At 47.3% G+C, this 13,740-nt stretch overlaps 6 protein-coding genes across 6 annotated transcripts; 4 read left to right on the forward strand and 2 right to left on the reverse strand.

The window, feature by feature from the left end:
- Positions 1-18: 18 nt before the first annotated feature.
- On the forward strand, positions 19-710 carry BJ212DRAFT_1263015 (NuA4-domain-containing protein; the record flags this gene model as incomplete). The annotated part of the gene is made up of 3 exons (XM_041330313.1): positions 19-126; positions 184-369; positions 435-710. The coding sequence occupies 3 exons, from the start codon at positions 19-21 to the stop codon at positions 708-710; spliced, it is 570 nt and encodes a 189-aa protein (XP_041197212.1).
- A 123-nt stretch (positions 711-833) lies between these two features.
- Positions 834-1,705, reverse strand: BJ212DRAFT_1263150 (uncharacterized protein; the record flags this gene model as incomplete). The annotated part of the gene is made up of 4 exons (XM_041330322.1): positions 834-1,044; positions 1,098-1,249; positions 1,310-1,459; positions 1,514-1,705. 4 exons carry the CDS (start codon positions 1,703-1,705, stop codon positions 834-836), a joined length of 705 nt encoding a protein of 234 aa, XP_041197213.1.
- On the forward strand, positions 1,508-2,890 carry BJ212DRAFT_828767 (uncharacterized protein). The gene is made up of 6 exons (XM_041344157.1): positions 1,508-1,859; positions 1,909-2,036; positions 2,089-2,216; positions 2,265-2,513; positions 2,576-2,788; positions 2,843-2,890. The coding sequence occupies exons 1-4, from the start codon at positions 1,810-1,812 to the stop codon at positions 2,502-2,504; spliced, it is 546 nt and encodes a 181-aa protein (XP_041197214.1). The 5' UTR covers positions 1,508-1,809; the 3' UTR covers positions 2,505-2,513; positions 2,576-2,788; positions 2,843-2,890.
- Positions 2,891-3,734: 844 nt separating this feature from the next.
- Positions 3,735-9,576, forward strand: BJ212DRAFT_1330519 (Rapamycin-insensitive companion of mTOR, N-term-domain-containing protein). Its single transcript, XM_041334731.1, has 27 exons — positions 3,735-3,947; positions 4,015-4,095; positions 4,145-4,394; positions 4,441-4,669; positions 4,720-4,854; positions 4,908-5,128; positions 5,182-5,348; positions 5,398-5,503; positions 5,553-5,635; positions 5,684-5,771; positions 5,822-5,958; positions 6,007-6,135; positions 6,183-6,325; positions 6,375-6,492; positions 6,542-6,721; positions 6,772-6,906; positions 6,962-7,077; positions 7,126-7,230; positions 7,280-7,331; positions 7,386-7,624; positions 7,677-7,755; positions 7,806-7,894; positions 7,942-8,122; positions 8,176-8,282; positions 8,332-8,476; positions 8,527-8,675; positions 8,732-9,576. The coding sequence occupies exons 1-27, from the start codon at positions 3,825-3,827 to the stop codon at positions 9,111-9,113; spliced, it is 3,969 nt and encodes a 1,322-aa protein (XP_041197215.1). The 5' UTR covers positions 3,735-3,824; the 3' UTR covers positions 9,114-9,576.
- A 250-nt stretch (positions 9,577-9,826) lies between these two features.
- On the forward strand, positions 9,827-12,486 carry BJ212DRAFT_1330523 (ATP synthase regulation protein NCA2-domain-containing protein). The gene is made up of 6 exons (XM_041334732.1): positions 9,827-10,359; positions 10,437-11,308; positions 11,356-11,559; positions 11,610-11,803; positions 11,855-11,901; positions 11,952-12,486. Exons 1-6 carry the CDS (start codon positions 9,975-9,977, stop codon positions 12,167-12,169), a joined length of 1,920 nt encoding a protein of 639 aa, XP_041197216.1. The 5' UTR covers positions 9,827-9,974; the 3' UTR covers positions 12,170-12,486.
- On the reverse strand, positions 12,309-13,604 carry BJ212DRAFT_1477217 (uncharacterized protein; the record flags this gene model as incomplete). The annotated part of the gene is made up of 3 exons (XM_041339514.1): positions 12,309-12,457; positions 12,511-13,413; positions 13,466-13,604. 3 exons carry the CDS (start codon positions 13,602-13,604, stop codon positions 12,309-12,311), a joined length of 1,191 nt encoding a protein of 396 aa, XP_041197217.1.
- Positions 13,605-13,740: the final 136 nt, after the last annotated feature.

The raw sequence follows: 13,740 nt of genomic DNA on the forward strand, positions 1-13,740 counted from the left end.
GTCTATTGGATTCTTGCTATGGCGAGCAAAGACCCTCCCACCGCAGAGGAGAAGGCACGATACGAGAAGGTGAAAGATGAACTTGTGAAGATGATTCAAAAGAAAAGGGCCGCGGACAGACAACTAGTACGTTGACCCTCTTTATTGACTTGAATTGTTCAACCTGCTCTATATAATCTACAGGCACAGACTGAAGTCCTGATACATACACTAGAAACGTCTTATCTCGCTGAAACCTCCACTACGGGTAACATCATCCATGGATTCGACGGATATCTTAAGCCCACACAAGGTGCTGCGGCGCGTAGAAAACACGATATTGGGGACGGTGACCGGTGGTTCTCAACAAGTAGTGGAACATGGCAGAAGGTATGTCCAACTAATTCAAGATACGGATAAATATTTCATTGGAGTACTTCGCTTTTCTTCCTCAGTCCTTGGATCTTCTCGGAGAAGGTGAAGATTCGACACCTGCACCTGACGATATGAGGCTTCAAACTACGCCAGGGCTAACTACTGTTGTCGTACCTCCGGCTCCACGCACGCAGGAGTTAACTGCTGCGCAGCAGAAAAAGAACCGTGACAGAGAATATCAGCGACGTAAACGCGCTATGCGACGGAGCGCAGGTACTGTCAGCGACGAAGACTCGCAGAGCATTGGTACAGGCAGGCGGCCAACGAAACGTGCGAGGATAGCAGATGATGATTGAATTGAGAGAAACTGTGGTATATGTATGTGTCATCGCTGTCTTTTCAGCTGTACAACTTTCTTTTACTACCGTTACTTGTACCAGTGCACAGGTATCTCTCACAACTGAGGGAATGTACAGCGATTATATATCCAATTTGCTAAGGAATTTCTTTACATTAGTTGCATCCATTCCGCCGCCGTCTGGATCGACTGCCTCAATACGCCGCACGATGGCAATCGTATGTTTTGTCTCCTTCGTGCTGATCCATACTTTTCCATTCATTCCCACTGCCGCTTCCAGAGGGAAACGCGATCCAAGCAGTGGCAGGAGAAAATGTTTAGGGTCAAGTAATCTGGGTGAAAATATAATGAACAAGAGAAAAATAACAGCAAGGATGTAGCATACAGTCGGCTCATTTGCAAACTGCACTGAAGCACAAAGCCATCCTTTAGCTCACCAAACCCATCTGCCTTGTGAGTTTGCGCGTCGAAACACTCGAGTTCGGGCTCCATATCTTTGTGGGCCAAGGAAACGCGAGCATAAATGAGCGAACCAACCTGATTGATACATCAAGAAGCTATACATTGACACTGGAGCTGAAAGGAACGTTGAAGTACCTTTAGACTTGGCTTGTTTCTTTTGGTTGCCCCTTCAAACGCTAAGCCATCCAGTGAAGCAGGATGCGCAGATCCAATGTCGACGCGCCAGCCCTCACCACTCCGTCCAGTGATCACGCCAATTACACTCTCCTGAGGCGCCGGTACATACTGGAGGTGGTTATTAGACGGCTAGCTTGCACGCTATGGAGTAGAGCGCCGTACTCTTCTTGAATTGCCCTCTACCCACCATTTGCTCTTATTAACTGAGTGGTTGAGGACACCTGAGCGAGTAGCAATAACAGGAGCTGACTTCGCTTGTTGCTGTGTCTCGCTCGATAATTGAAGAAGGCCAGGTCCAAGCTTGAGGTTGACATGCTGGGCAGGGACTTGTTCACCAGGAAGGACGATGGACATCGTGGAAACTGGAAAAGGAAAAAAAGGCACACTAGCCTCCTGAACGTTGGACTCTCAAGCTGCTTTACATGACAACTTGATTGATTTACTATCCCGCGTCATTTATGGCTGCGACACCTTTGATGAATGAATTTCCCGAGCTAGCTCACCTTACGTGTGTATCACATACGAGCCTGCATTTTCAGTTCACTCATCTTGCGCAGACGTGAAGATCTCGAAGACATCCTCAATGATCCCGCTTACTTCCAGAGCATATTCCATTCCTTGCCTCAGGTCAAGGAGTTATATCAAGCTCAGGCGGAGCTAGGTATGGCAAACGAAGCCATCGCTCGTAAGCTTTTAATCATTCTTTGATAGGCAACACGCCAGATATCTCGCTTTAGGAACAAATCTATCACTGCAGGACCGTCTGTATGAGTTGCGGACTGAAACCAAAGAAGCCTTTGATAACGCCAAGTCTATGGAGTCTCGCTGGAAGGATCTCGAGCGCGAACAACGAGAAGTCTATCAAGTACGTCACCGAATGTGGCATATAAGCTAGCATCTGATGTTCTTTCAGCGGTTCAACCCTCAGTTTCTTTTACTTCGCCTTCGTCATGCGACTACCGCACAAGATGATGCTTCAGAGGCTCTCGCATCATCATTTGTGCAATCCTCTCCTTTGCCTTCCTCGGGTAACGATGCCTCAGATGTGGATGAATTCATTAGAGAATTTAGAGAGCTTAGGAAAGTCTACCACAAACGATTGATGTGGGGAGATAGGTGGGCTTCTGGACAGGTGCCTTGGGAGGATGGTTGACTGGTTATTGTGAGCCTATTCTGCCTTCTCTACGTCTTCTTCTGACGCAAGTGATCTCATGGATTGTTCAGTATTTTACTGATTTATGCACGGAGCATACACTGGTTATATCACTGTTGTTGCCACTGCTGCTTTTTGTGGGAATCTGACTCTCGATGGCGACCATCCCATGTGACACCAACCCATGGAATTTCAAGATTTGACTAACAGCTTCTTGTACTCTTCAGCTACCTTAGACAAGGCCCCTGCCTATCATCCTGAGAGTGATCGAGTCAGATATATAGGTTTGGAAAACGGCAGAACCATCCAGCTTTACCACTGACACATTTGACCGCCAGGAACACTATGCTGCATATCAAATCTCCATCAGCCATAAGCGCGCCTTCGTACTATCTTCGTCTGTCTGTTTCCAAATTTGCGAATTTCCCTTCGGCTCAAGCACAACATCCAGTGTCACTCCAGAAATTGCAGATGTAGAACTCGCCGTTACAGAAGAATACATGTTCATCGCACTCGGTGTCTTTTAAAACGTCCTTGATGGTGTTGAGATCAGGCTGGCTAATGTATTCCGCGAAGATTTCTTTGGTTGGGGTTAAACCAACTACATTGTTAGTCCGACCTCCCTTCAGGACCTTGACTGTTTCCTGCATTCAGCAAGTCAAACCAGTTATTTCCAACTTTTGCGATATCATACCTCGGGGCCTAACAAGATGAGGGAGGTCAGTGACGAAAAATGGGTCACACATCTCATCATTTAACTCATCATTTAACTCACGGAATTCTTCCAGTGGAATCAGCATGATTGGGTTGTTGCTGGGAGAGGCTGTCCGATGTGGACATTCATGAGGCAGCTGCGTCATGGCAAGGAGTCAAACGGTCGACCGTTTTTCAAAGAGAAAAACTTCGGAAGTAGTCGAAGGCGATTTCGATGTCTTCTTTACATTTCGCACTCATCTACCAGTCACGATGAATCTGGAATTTTGGAAGACGTGCTGCTGAGGTCTAGTAATCCCGAGTGTTCATACTAGGCGCAGGACTGATCGCTAGTAGACAACAGTGTTGTTGTTATTAACCCGTGTTATAACTGAATAGGAGGTCTGAGCGTAGATGGTCAAAAATGTGGGCTCCGTCATGGATGTCGCCCCTCAGCAGAGGTGGTGAGCCTGGGACTTTCTGTCAAGTTTAAAATTAGATCTCAAAGATTCCGGCCAAGTCTTAACTCTTGATTAACATAGTATAGTACCATTCGGCTGTCAGGCAGTACTCTAGAACCCGCAGCAATTGCATATATTATATCACTACTGTCCACAGCAGGTGTTGATGCCCACCAGCATCGATCAAGAGAACTCTGGTACGACACACCCAGATCATCTTCCAAGTCCACTGGAGCCAACGAATCAACTCCATGAGATAGAAGGAACTAACAGAGATTATGATGATCAGGTAGGTCCTTCCTTCGTTTCGTTTGAACCTCAGGCTGGCCAATAGCGGGCGCTCATTTACGCACCAGCTCGATACCCTCAATGCATTACTGGAACGGGAAAACAGAATTAAAGAGGGCGCAGAGAGGTTTCTCAAATTGCCCTTGAATGTATGTTCCATTACATTCTTATTTGATTGATTTACAGTGGGACGCACAGGAAACGATGCGTTTGCAGGTAGAATCGGAGCTCGAGATGGCGACGGGCGAAATCGAGTCCCTGACGAGGAAAATCGAACTTGGTGCGTCTTCTTCACGATTCGCATTGAAACTACCAGTACACGACGCACCAGAAACGTCCCGAGGCAGGCGCAGGAAGAACGGAATTCCTGTGAATCGGCGCAAATTCGCTGGTCAGGCTCCTCCAGTCGGGGTTCGTTTCAGGGCAGACAGCGATGATAGGGACAGAGGTCTGTAAATTATTCGTTTTGACTTGTAAGTTGACATTCGGGGTAGATGATTTTAGAACAACTCTGGCTCAAGCTAATGCCTGCATCAAATCCTTAAACTCGCTATCGCGTCCAATAATATCACCCCCTCCAGCATCGACTCCGTCAGCCACGAGCAGTATTTCCGCAGCAGGTAATGACAGGTCCAGGGTCGAAGTAATGAATCGATTCGTCTGCATTCTCCAACGCAATCTTCGTGTCCGCTACGAAATCAATCTACCTGAGGTTGTTCAAGCGTGCGCAGTTTTACGCGCTTTCGTCGGTACTTATTGATGCCAGTTTTCAGGATAATCCCCGCTCTCTCTGATCGATGCTCTATGCGTTGCAGAGCCGCTGCCTATCGGCTCATCAGGCATTCATTGGTCGACTCAGATTCAGCAGAGGAGCTGCATAAACAGCCTCTAGAGTGGTTCATCGTAAAGTATTGTGTTTATTTTGCCCTGCTCGACAGCAATCTCACATTTATCCGAATAGATCTCTAGCCCGAGATAACAAACACGCCATAGAGAGGGAACAAGTCATCAAGCTCATTCGTACTATTGTCGACATCGTTTCCGAACCTCGAGATCGACGTGGTATTACTGGAACAAAGACGATTCCTCTTTCGGAACCCATTATGCGAGCATTTGTAGCAGTTGCTGAACATGCTGAAGATCTGTTTCGTCCCATTTGCGTACAAACTCTCGCTGAAATGGGTGCGTGGATAGTTTTCTTGTAATCTTTCCTGCATCTGATCCAAACATTGAAGTTCTCATTGACATTGACCTCGTGGCACGATCTGGAGGCATTCGGTTCCTTTTGCATGCCCTAGGTGAAGGTCCAGTCGAAGTCGGGCCAATATTGGCAGCCACATTCTTGCACATCATCGACTCCCCTCGTACTCGTGCATACCTGCATCTTGGAACTGACTTAGAGGTGGGCAGGCTGTTCTTCTCTGCGTTCACGATTTTACCTTGTATACCAGATCGCTCTTTCTGCCATCACAGATGCTTATGGCAAGGGTGCAGATCACGCAGATCGTATGCGGAGCTGTACCAAGATCATACAACTGATGCTACGGACTTGGAGCGGTAGGCATCTTGTGACCTGCTCTCTGTTCAAGGATGAAACAATTCATAGGTTTGATGTATTTCTGTCTGGGAGATCAACACGCAATCAAGTCTATCGTCAATACGCTACGAATACCGTCTCTTGAGACAAGAGTGTGTTGCTTGAGTCTGTTGGAAGACAAGAACTCACATCGATTTAAGGAGATAGTGCTGGATATGTTCTTTGATCTGTTCAATATCAAAGCTCCGCAATGGTATAAAACGTTCATAGATGGTCGACGGCTCACAAGTAGGTCATCTAGCCCTCACGTGTTGTTGGTGACTCACGGTCCAGTTCAGTGTACCGGAAACCCCGAGCTTTTGCGGATCAGCTCGCAGATCAGAAACTTGTAGATAAGGCTCCTGAAACGCTAAAGCTGACCGACCAATACATTGCTCTTCTTGTCCTCGTCTTCACAGACGCTGGTCTGATAGATGTAAGCATAAATCCATTGTGCACCTCCAGTTAACCTGACGGCCAATAGGCACTCACGGCAATGCTTGAAGAATGTACCACTGGCTCCAACTTGTCACGTAAGGCAACCCTGCTCATGGCCGAAGTTATGCAGATGGCAAACAGAGTACTTCCCCTGGGTGTCGCTGCCAGGATACAGGTGTGTCTGCATCCAAATTATTTTTTTGGAATCTGAATCTGTTTTAGGCTGTTCCTCGCGTGTTCTGTCTGGCAGCAGATTATAACCGAGGAGAGCACAGGATAGTCGGAACATCTGCTCTCTCCGCAATCGACAGCTTCAATCGTAACCGTCTGAGACTACAACCTAGCGTTAGGAATGCACGCCCAAGGTGAGCGCTTGTGGATGGCCAGAAGAAATACGTTTACCTGGTATCATAGGGCGAATTCTGTTGAAGACGCAGTTCGGAGAGGACAGAGACAAGTCGAGCAGGTCAAAATCAAGATGGGGATGCAGATGGACGATAAAACTTTCCAGTCATCGTTGCTCGAGACTCAGGTGGGTTTACTTCGGGTCCGTGTTGTGAGGCAGGTTGACTTTACTCCAGGTTATGTTGACAAAAGATAGTGCGAAATGGAACTTTGAGATGCTTCAAGAGTTGATCGAGGGGCCACTATTGAATCCCAAGCGATTGGAAGAAGCCATCAAAGTAGCAAGATTCATGCGACGATTACTGTCTTTTTTCCATCCGTTCACACATCGATTTTCTGACCTTCCCAGGAAACAGGTATTTTACTGTCTTGTTCCAGATGCTCCACGCTGACCGTAAATTGCAAGCCCAATGTTCGCTGGGTGCGCTTGGGATGCTCTCTTCTCACCACGTTACTGGCTAGTCCAGACGGGATCCGGTTCCTTGCTTCGGAAGATGATTTGTTGAAGCAAATAGTAAAGTGTTTTGCTCAGCTGGACCCTGTATGCTTTTACCGTGTTGATCCCGTGGTTTTGTTGATGTCAGCATGTCTTGCAGTTCAACGGCACATCAGAATCCGATCCTATATTTTCCAAGTACAGGCTATCGGAGACGTTGACTTATGGCTACTTTGAGATGCTGGGAACTTTAAGCAAGCATGCAGAAGGCATTGAGTGAGCCATTCGCAACGCCTGATGTGTCTTACTGATTGATGTCCCCAGGCTGATGGAAAAGTTCAAATTTTTTACTGCTTTCTATCACCTTAGTGAGCTACGCGATCGTGAAGACTTGATCACCGCTGTGATTACGAATTTGGATTATACGATGTGAGTGCTCAGTTGTGTTGATAGAAGCAGTCATTTACTGGATATGAAGTGATGGACATCCCCGTATCGTGCTCTCGAAAGCTCTTACATCGAGCGACGTCGTGAGTCATGCCACGTCCAATGCACCGTTCATTCGCTTTATATACTTTCCACAGCGCACACGCCTTTATGCGACGAACCACCTTGGAGATCTCATACGAGACTCAATCATACCAGTCGCATGGACACTACGTCTTCTTTTAACTCAAATATATGATCAAGCGCCAGAGGTTTGTGAATTGGCGATCCAATTCCTTGAAGAAGCCTGCGATGTCATGGAAGTACTGCAACTTGTCGTAGAAATGCAACCAACGATGGACCATCTCGGAGAAATTGGACATCCGCTGCTGCTCAAGTCTGTTCGCTCTTCTGCCTTTAGCTTAGGCGCAGAGCTGACCTGAAACTAGATTCATGTCAACTCCCATGGGCTTCCGTTACTTGTATAGTGCAGGTTACATCGACAGGGAGATGGACATGTGGTTCCATGTCTGTGTTTTCCTTTACTCGTCATACTACTCTGATCACCGCCTATCTAGGATCGTAACATCTACTACGTCATACAAGTGGAAATCTTCCTGTCTAAGGTCTTCAGCTCAGAGGCCGCAGAAGATGATGAAGATGTCTTGTACGTGTCACTCTCCAACGCAGCCAGTGTAACTAAATCGACCTCAGAGCCTTCGATGGAGTTGTTCCACCCCACTTTTATGGGGAAATGTCGAAAACTGAGCTTGGCTGCCAAGTTCTTAGCGAAAAGGGCCATTTCTCTGAGTTCTCTCATTTCATAAAACAGCACGGTCTCGAGAGTGAGGATCTTGAGTTAATTCTCAAACTAAAAAGCATCCTGTGGGCGGTGGTGCGTTATCTTTACCGGTGCGCGTTCAAATAAAATCATTGATAATGCTGTAGGGGAATGTCGGGGCCACTGAGGGCGGCCTTCCGTTCCTGGAAGAGGAAGAGATCATTCCCGCCATATTAGAGATCGCTGAACACTCTCTCATTCCCTCTGTGCGAGGGTAAGCACTTTGTTGAGTGCTTGGTTCTTTGCATTGAACACAAATCTAGGTCGTGCTTCTTCGTTCTTGGGTTGATCTCCTCAACAACTCAAGGAGCAGAAATCCTAGATGATTATCGGTGGGAGGCAACCTTGTCGCCACTTGGGGTGCCAACTGGGTTGTGCATACCCCTGGATCTGAATAAATTTATCTCAGTAAGGCACTAGATTTATCTATACCATACTGTATATCTGATGCTTTCCAGTTACCTGCGTGGGATCCTGTCGGGATAAAGGGGGACGGTGATTCTCGGCTTATACCGCCAACATCTCATACGGACCTGGAGGTAATCTCCGCAATAGAGAACCTAAGCAACACCGTGATTGCAAACGCGGCATCGAGATCACTTGCCAGGTAAACTATATAGAATGGTTTTACACTTTTCTACGATTTCTCAACAATCATCCCAGGATGAAGTCTCGACCTGAATACCGATCAGCATTTTCATCACCCTCTGTGTTTTTCCGTGCTCTGCACACCGTTTCGACACAACGGTACCGTTTACCAGTAAGGAGATATATATTCGACCTCTTTACCACCGAGTTGGACAGTGAACTGGTCCTGGAGCTCTCCGCATGTGCTAATTCCCTTCGCGCACCACCGATGTTCAAGCAATCTGAAGCACATATGAATCGAGTAGTGAGCATGTTCGGATTGAAGCATGCCAGAGGAACCTCCGAGAGCGATGAAGACGACGATATGGATGATGCTGTTGATGAAACAGTGAATGACAGAAATCCTGTGATGATCACGCTCCGTCCAGTGAGCAGGATTATTGGCTTTGATAAGTGACCTGATTTATAGCGGGCGTTGTTGATGATATTTGTATTTGACTTCATGTCCTGGACATTACACTTCTGACTGTTGTGCTTGTATCTTATACACCACCACTTCCATTAGTCCACCCTCCCCTTTGGCTGCAAGCCATGTCATGCGGGAGTATCTTAGACAAGTCTCCCGCCTATCATCCTGAGAGTTATCGAGTCAATCTGATATACAGGTTTGGAAGGCGGCAGAACCATACGGCTTTACAACTGACACATATCGAGGACTTTTGAATTCACTGATGCCTGCCAGAAACACTATCATATTGCATATCAAACCTCCATCAGTATTCAGTGCACTTTCGTACTATCTTCGTTTGTTTGTTTCCAAAGTTGCGCCTTTCCCTTCGGCCCAAGCACAACACCTACAGCGTTGCTCTCGAAATTGCAGATGTAGAACTCGCCGTTACAGGAGAATACATATTTATCGCGCTTACTAGTGATCGAAATTGTTGCGGAAAACATGTCTGTTTGGGGTTCAAAGAGAAAAACCTCGAAGTAGTCGAAGGATACTCTCAGGCTAGGTATCGATGTCTTTACATGTCATCTACCAGATGAGTCTGGAATTTTGAAAGACGCTGTGCTGCAGATTTTGAGGCCTAATATTTCCTGAGTGTCGCAGGCCTATTAATCGCTTCCGTCACTGGATGACATGTACAGTGGCCAAATATAAGTGTCTTTGCAACAAACATTTTCAATGACTTCTGAAGGCTTTTATACGCTTTCCTGAAGATCTGACGAGTGCACTCTTTTACAAAGGACTTGGTTATTTGTCGAAACCATTGCTACTGCAGTCGTCTGGAAGTGAGACGCGTCACCCAGCCTCTTCATGACGTTGAACTTCACCGTTCACTACACTGAGCGTCTGGTTCCGTTGACAAGGCTGCAGTTATCTACGCAGACTAAGCCTACAAGCGATGACGGTGCACTAAAGTCGACGCATGCAATGCTCCAGGGCTCACCCTCTGAAGCTACGGTGCAGCAATCTATAGACTTTCTCCGTACTTTCCCTGTTCGGGAGGGCAAACCAGGGCTGCAATCTGACAGCGAGGAACTCGTCTTCTACAATGCCGTCGTCAGGAAAACCATTTTCAACATGTATGCGCTCGCCGTGGATCTTTACCTGGAGGAATCAAGTGCGGCTCAGCTTGACGCAGAGTGGTGGGCCGATATCGAACAATCCACCTGGTCTGTGGCATTGTATCTCTTACAGTGTACGTCTGTTTTCATTATGTACTGTACACGGCACATGTTCCTCATCTCTGTCACTTCTTTGGGCTTGGAAATTCAGCGTTGCCAAGCCGTCTTCGCAGAGTTCTGCAGTTGATTCAGACACGGAAGACGTCTGTTCGATTGTCGGCATTCCGCCCATCGTCTATTACAAGATTCTACTGGAATGCTGCGCCTATTCGCCTCAACCCGTTCATGGTTGCACTCTTTCCCTATCTGCGAGACCAGCCCTCTGCTGTGGCATCATTTACTCCTGTTATCGCAGGAAAGAGTACGCGACCAGACTCCCTCGTTGCCCTGGCTGAGAAAGTACATGGTGGGGTCATGTACAGTATACAAAGAGTGGTTTCTCTCGTGCTCTTTCCTCTCCGTCTTGCTCGAGAAGAGTGTCAGCTCAGAAGAAAAGAGTTGGAGAAGGTGAGGGACGAAAGGGCGGAAGTCCTTGGAAATATTTTGGAGTTGCGATCCTTGCTCGCAAATGGTCTGGAGGCTGACTTCAATGTTTCGACCACTGGTTCGTCCATCGACAATCAAGTCCTTACGGAGTTTCTGTTCAAGTTCGCTGTCGTCACGTCAGGCGACGCATCACAGAAAGCTGTTCTTCCTTTGATCGAACAACTCCTCAATGCATTTAAAAACCATGGAATTCTGCATGACGCGTACCTGGACGCCCACGATCTGCGACGACCATCCCGACTTACCCTCTTATGGCCTCGCTTATTTCTGCTTCCCCCACTGACGCTCTATTGCGCCAAGCACATTTATGCTTCCAGAGCAACTTTAGCCGACCTTATGCTAGATGTGGTGAACACCGTACAAAACTTTTTCAAGGGTTGGCTGTTTGACCCTATAAAAGACGTCCTTATAACTATCCGTGCTGGTGGAGAAGATGGTGTCATTGTTAGGCGAGAAGCAGTTGCTGCCGACCTCGATGTGAGCAATCCTACCACTTCCAAGTCGTTGTCTGACCGTCAGTAAAGTCACTCGAGCGCATGACCCTTGCTCTCGCTAGGGAGAAACTTAGTTATGATTCTACGCAACTTGAAGCACTTTCACAGCAGATACGTCAGGGTGACCTCACTGCCGTGCTGAAGATCTATGAAGAGGACATAAAAAATCCGGTGAAATCTGCAATATCGGGGACGCTCTTGAGGTCAATGTTCATTCAGGTCCAGAAGGCCAAAGTAAGCACAATGCACCTTTATCAGGCTACTACTCATTTAAGTATTCTCAGGTGGATCTCGATCAAGCACTGGCCGGCATCGATAAGCTGTTGAAGTCTCAAGAACTCACTTTTGCATTCGTGGGTGTCGCGCCAGCCCTTGCTGTCATATATGTCGCAGGAGGATTCCTAAGAGGATTACTGTCTATCAGACCTGGGAAGTATGGAGGGAAACTCAGAAAGACCAGCGTTTGGCTTGCAATGAGGTAGAAAAATCCTAGTGTCTCGGAAAAAGCTCGCTGACACTGCATTTCCAGACGTATCGAGCGGCTCCTGCTATTCCAACCTAAATTGTTGCACCATCGTCACGATACCGAAACGTGCACTCGGACACCATTCCTGCTTTGACGACAGGATTATTGGTTTTATCTCTGGCGCATCTTCGAGAGTACGCTCTGACGTCACTACCAGCACGGTCACGACTCCGGGAAGGATTTTTGGAAGATATCGAGATCCTTGAAGATCCTGGATTGCGTCGATCGGAAAAACTCAGAATTATCGATAGAATGTGGAAGAGTTGGGGAAAGGAGCTTGGTTGGTACGATTTGGCGGGTGGTGGGTCAAACAGGTAGAGATTGGTTCCCTCCAAGGCGCATTGCAGAGGAACCGATAGATAACTGGGGACTCAATGTGATCATATTATTTCGTTGCGTGCGTTTCCGAGGCCAACCAACAACAATCACAGCTTGTGATAGCAAAATGCAGTATTGACTACGCAGACCCAACTAGGAATTCTAGGATATCCGTACCCGTAGCATTGAGGGAATGTCGAATGCATGGTATAATGAGCTGGCGAGCGGGACTTAATGAAGGAGGAAGCATAAGCCCACCACCGAGACCTCTCCTATGCCAAGAGTTCGCTGCAAAAAAGCGCGTCAAGGTCAGCATCCACATAACATGCTCAAGCACGTACATAAGGGTTGCCCGAGTATGATGACGCAAAAATAGACCCACAACCTCCCATACAATCCACCGACACGGTATCCTGTGTACTTGTACCATGCCTTTTCACAGAGGAGCAGAGGAGCCTGCAGCACAAAAAAAAGCGGAACGATGGTATCAAAACCTCTCCCGAGTGCATATGCAGCGAATTCGTGGTATAATCCAGACCCGATGAATGTCCCAAACAGCATGCCGAACTTTCCTGCGATGACCTTGCCAAAAAATCCTCCAAAGACAAAGAAAATTTCTCGAAGGATTTGGTGCCAACGTTTGGACCAAAAGATATGAAGGGAGTCAGACTGCCAAGGGTGGTCTAGCACGGGAGGCCATGCAGACGGGGAGCTTCCCAAAAGCAAAACTGCAAAGATCGTGATGAGATCGTAAAAGAGTTCGAAGGCAGTCAAAATGCAACTGCCGGTTGCAATGTGGATGGCTGTAGAAAGCGCATATCTATGGAAGAAGGGTAGTTCCGCCCTGAATATGGTGCCGCCATGAGGAGTGCCAACGTCAGGTACTAGTTTGATCAACGACTCGAGGAGGTCGAAGATCATGTAGTTTCCGACGAATGATATCAGTGTCGCAAACAGGAATGAATTCCGTTCGAGAGATCTCTCCTCACGAGGAACATGAATCCCGATACCAAATTTCCAACCTAGACCCCGGTTGGATAGAATTACTTCCAAAGCATCATATAGCCAAGCAAGCGTTAGGGTAGCTGGATTTGACGTGACTGGTTTTGCATGCGCATCACCATTAGCTTTGACAGCATCGGGGTTTCTTGCGACACCTGGCTGAACCTCGTCAATCTTGAGCATACCCTCTTTTCTCCATGCAAAATCTATTGCCTTGGCACTTATGGCTTCTGCAAGTACACCTGTGGCAGTTTGAGTGACTATGCAAACACGAGGGAAGTGATATTACGTTACCTTGGCCCCAATTGTAGATGTTGTGATGTGGCTCTGTCCACATGAAACGAAAGTAGGTCCCAACAGCAATTGCGACCACCAACGGGAGAAGTAGAAGACGCAAGGTAAACGTGTCTGGCCGTCTCGCTAAATATCCCATGTAAATTAGTGGCAGAAAAGGGAATAGAAGGTATAGGGTATTAGTTCCAGAAATCGGTATACGCTCGTGAAGTTCGGGCACGAGTGCTCGGAAGACATCACGGACGATACAGTAACTTTTTGGGGAGGTTGTTAGT

The sequence above is a fragment of the Suillus subaureus genome, assembly GCF_016647635.1.
Source record: "Suillus subaureus strain MN1 chromosome Unknown BJ212scaffold_5, whole genome shotgun sequence".
Taxonomy (NCBI): domain Eukaryota; kingdom Fungi; phylum Basidiomycota; class Agaricomycetes; order Boletales; family Suillaceae; genus Suillus; species Suillus subaureus.

What these genes read in the sequence shown, in the direction of transcription:
- BJ212DRAFT_828767 (XM_041344157.1), top strand. Translation starts at nt 1,810, where the DNA reads ATGGCTGCGACACCTTTGATGAATGAATTTCCCGAGCTAGCTCACCTT. An exon ending in CCCGAGCTAGCTCACCTTAC is followed by an intron (nt 1,860 to 1,908) that starts GTGTGTATCACA and finishes CATCTTGCGCAG; the next exon opens with ACGTGAAGATCTCGAAGACA. An exon ending in AACAACGAGAAGTCTATCAA is followed by an intron (nt 2,217 to 2,264) that starts GTACGTCACCGA and finishes ATGTTCTTTCAG; the next exon opens with CGGTTCAACCCTCAGTTTCT.
- BJ212DRAFT_1330523 (XM_041334732.1), top strand. Translation starts at nt 9,975, where the DNA reads ATGACGTTGAACTTCACCGTTCACTACACTGAGCGTCTGGTTCCGTTG. An exon ending in CAGTTGCTGCCGACCTCGAT is followed by an intron (nt 11,309 to 11,355) that starts GTGAGCAATCCT and finishes CCGTCAGTAAAG; the next exon opens with TCACTCGAGCGCATGACCCT. An exon ending in AGCGTTTGGCTTGCAATGAG is followed by an intron (nt 11,804 to 11,854) that starts GTAGAAAAATCC and finishes CTGCATTTCCAG; the next exon opens with ACGTATCGAGCGGCTCCTGC.
- BJ212DRAFT_1330519 (XM_041334731.1), top strand. Translation starts at nt 3,825, where the DNA reads ATGCCCACCAGCATCGATCAAGAGAACTCTGGTACGACACACCCAGAT. An exon ending in CAGCGATGATAGGGACAGAG is followed by an intron (nt 4,395 to 4,440) that starts GTCTGTAAATTA and finishes CATTCGGGGTAG; the next exon opens with ATGATTTTAGAACAACTCTG. An exon ending in GTTAGGAATGCACGCCCAAG is followed by an intron (nt 6,326 to 6,374) that starts GTGAGCGCTTGT and finishes CTGGTATCATAG; the next exon opens with GGCGAATTCTGTTGAAGACG.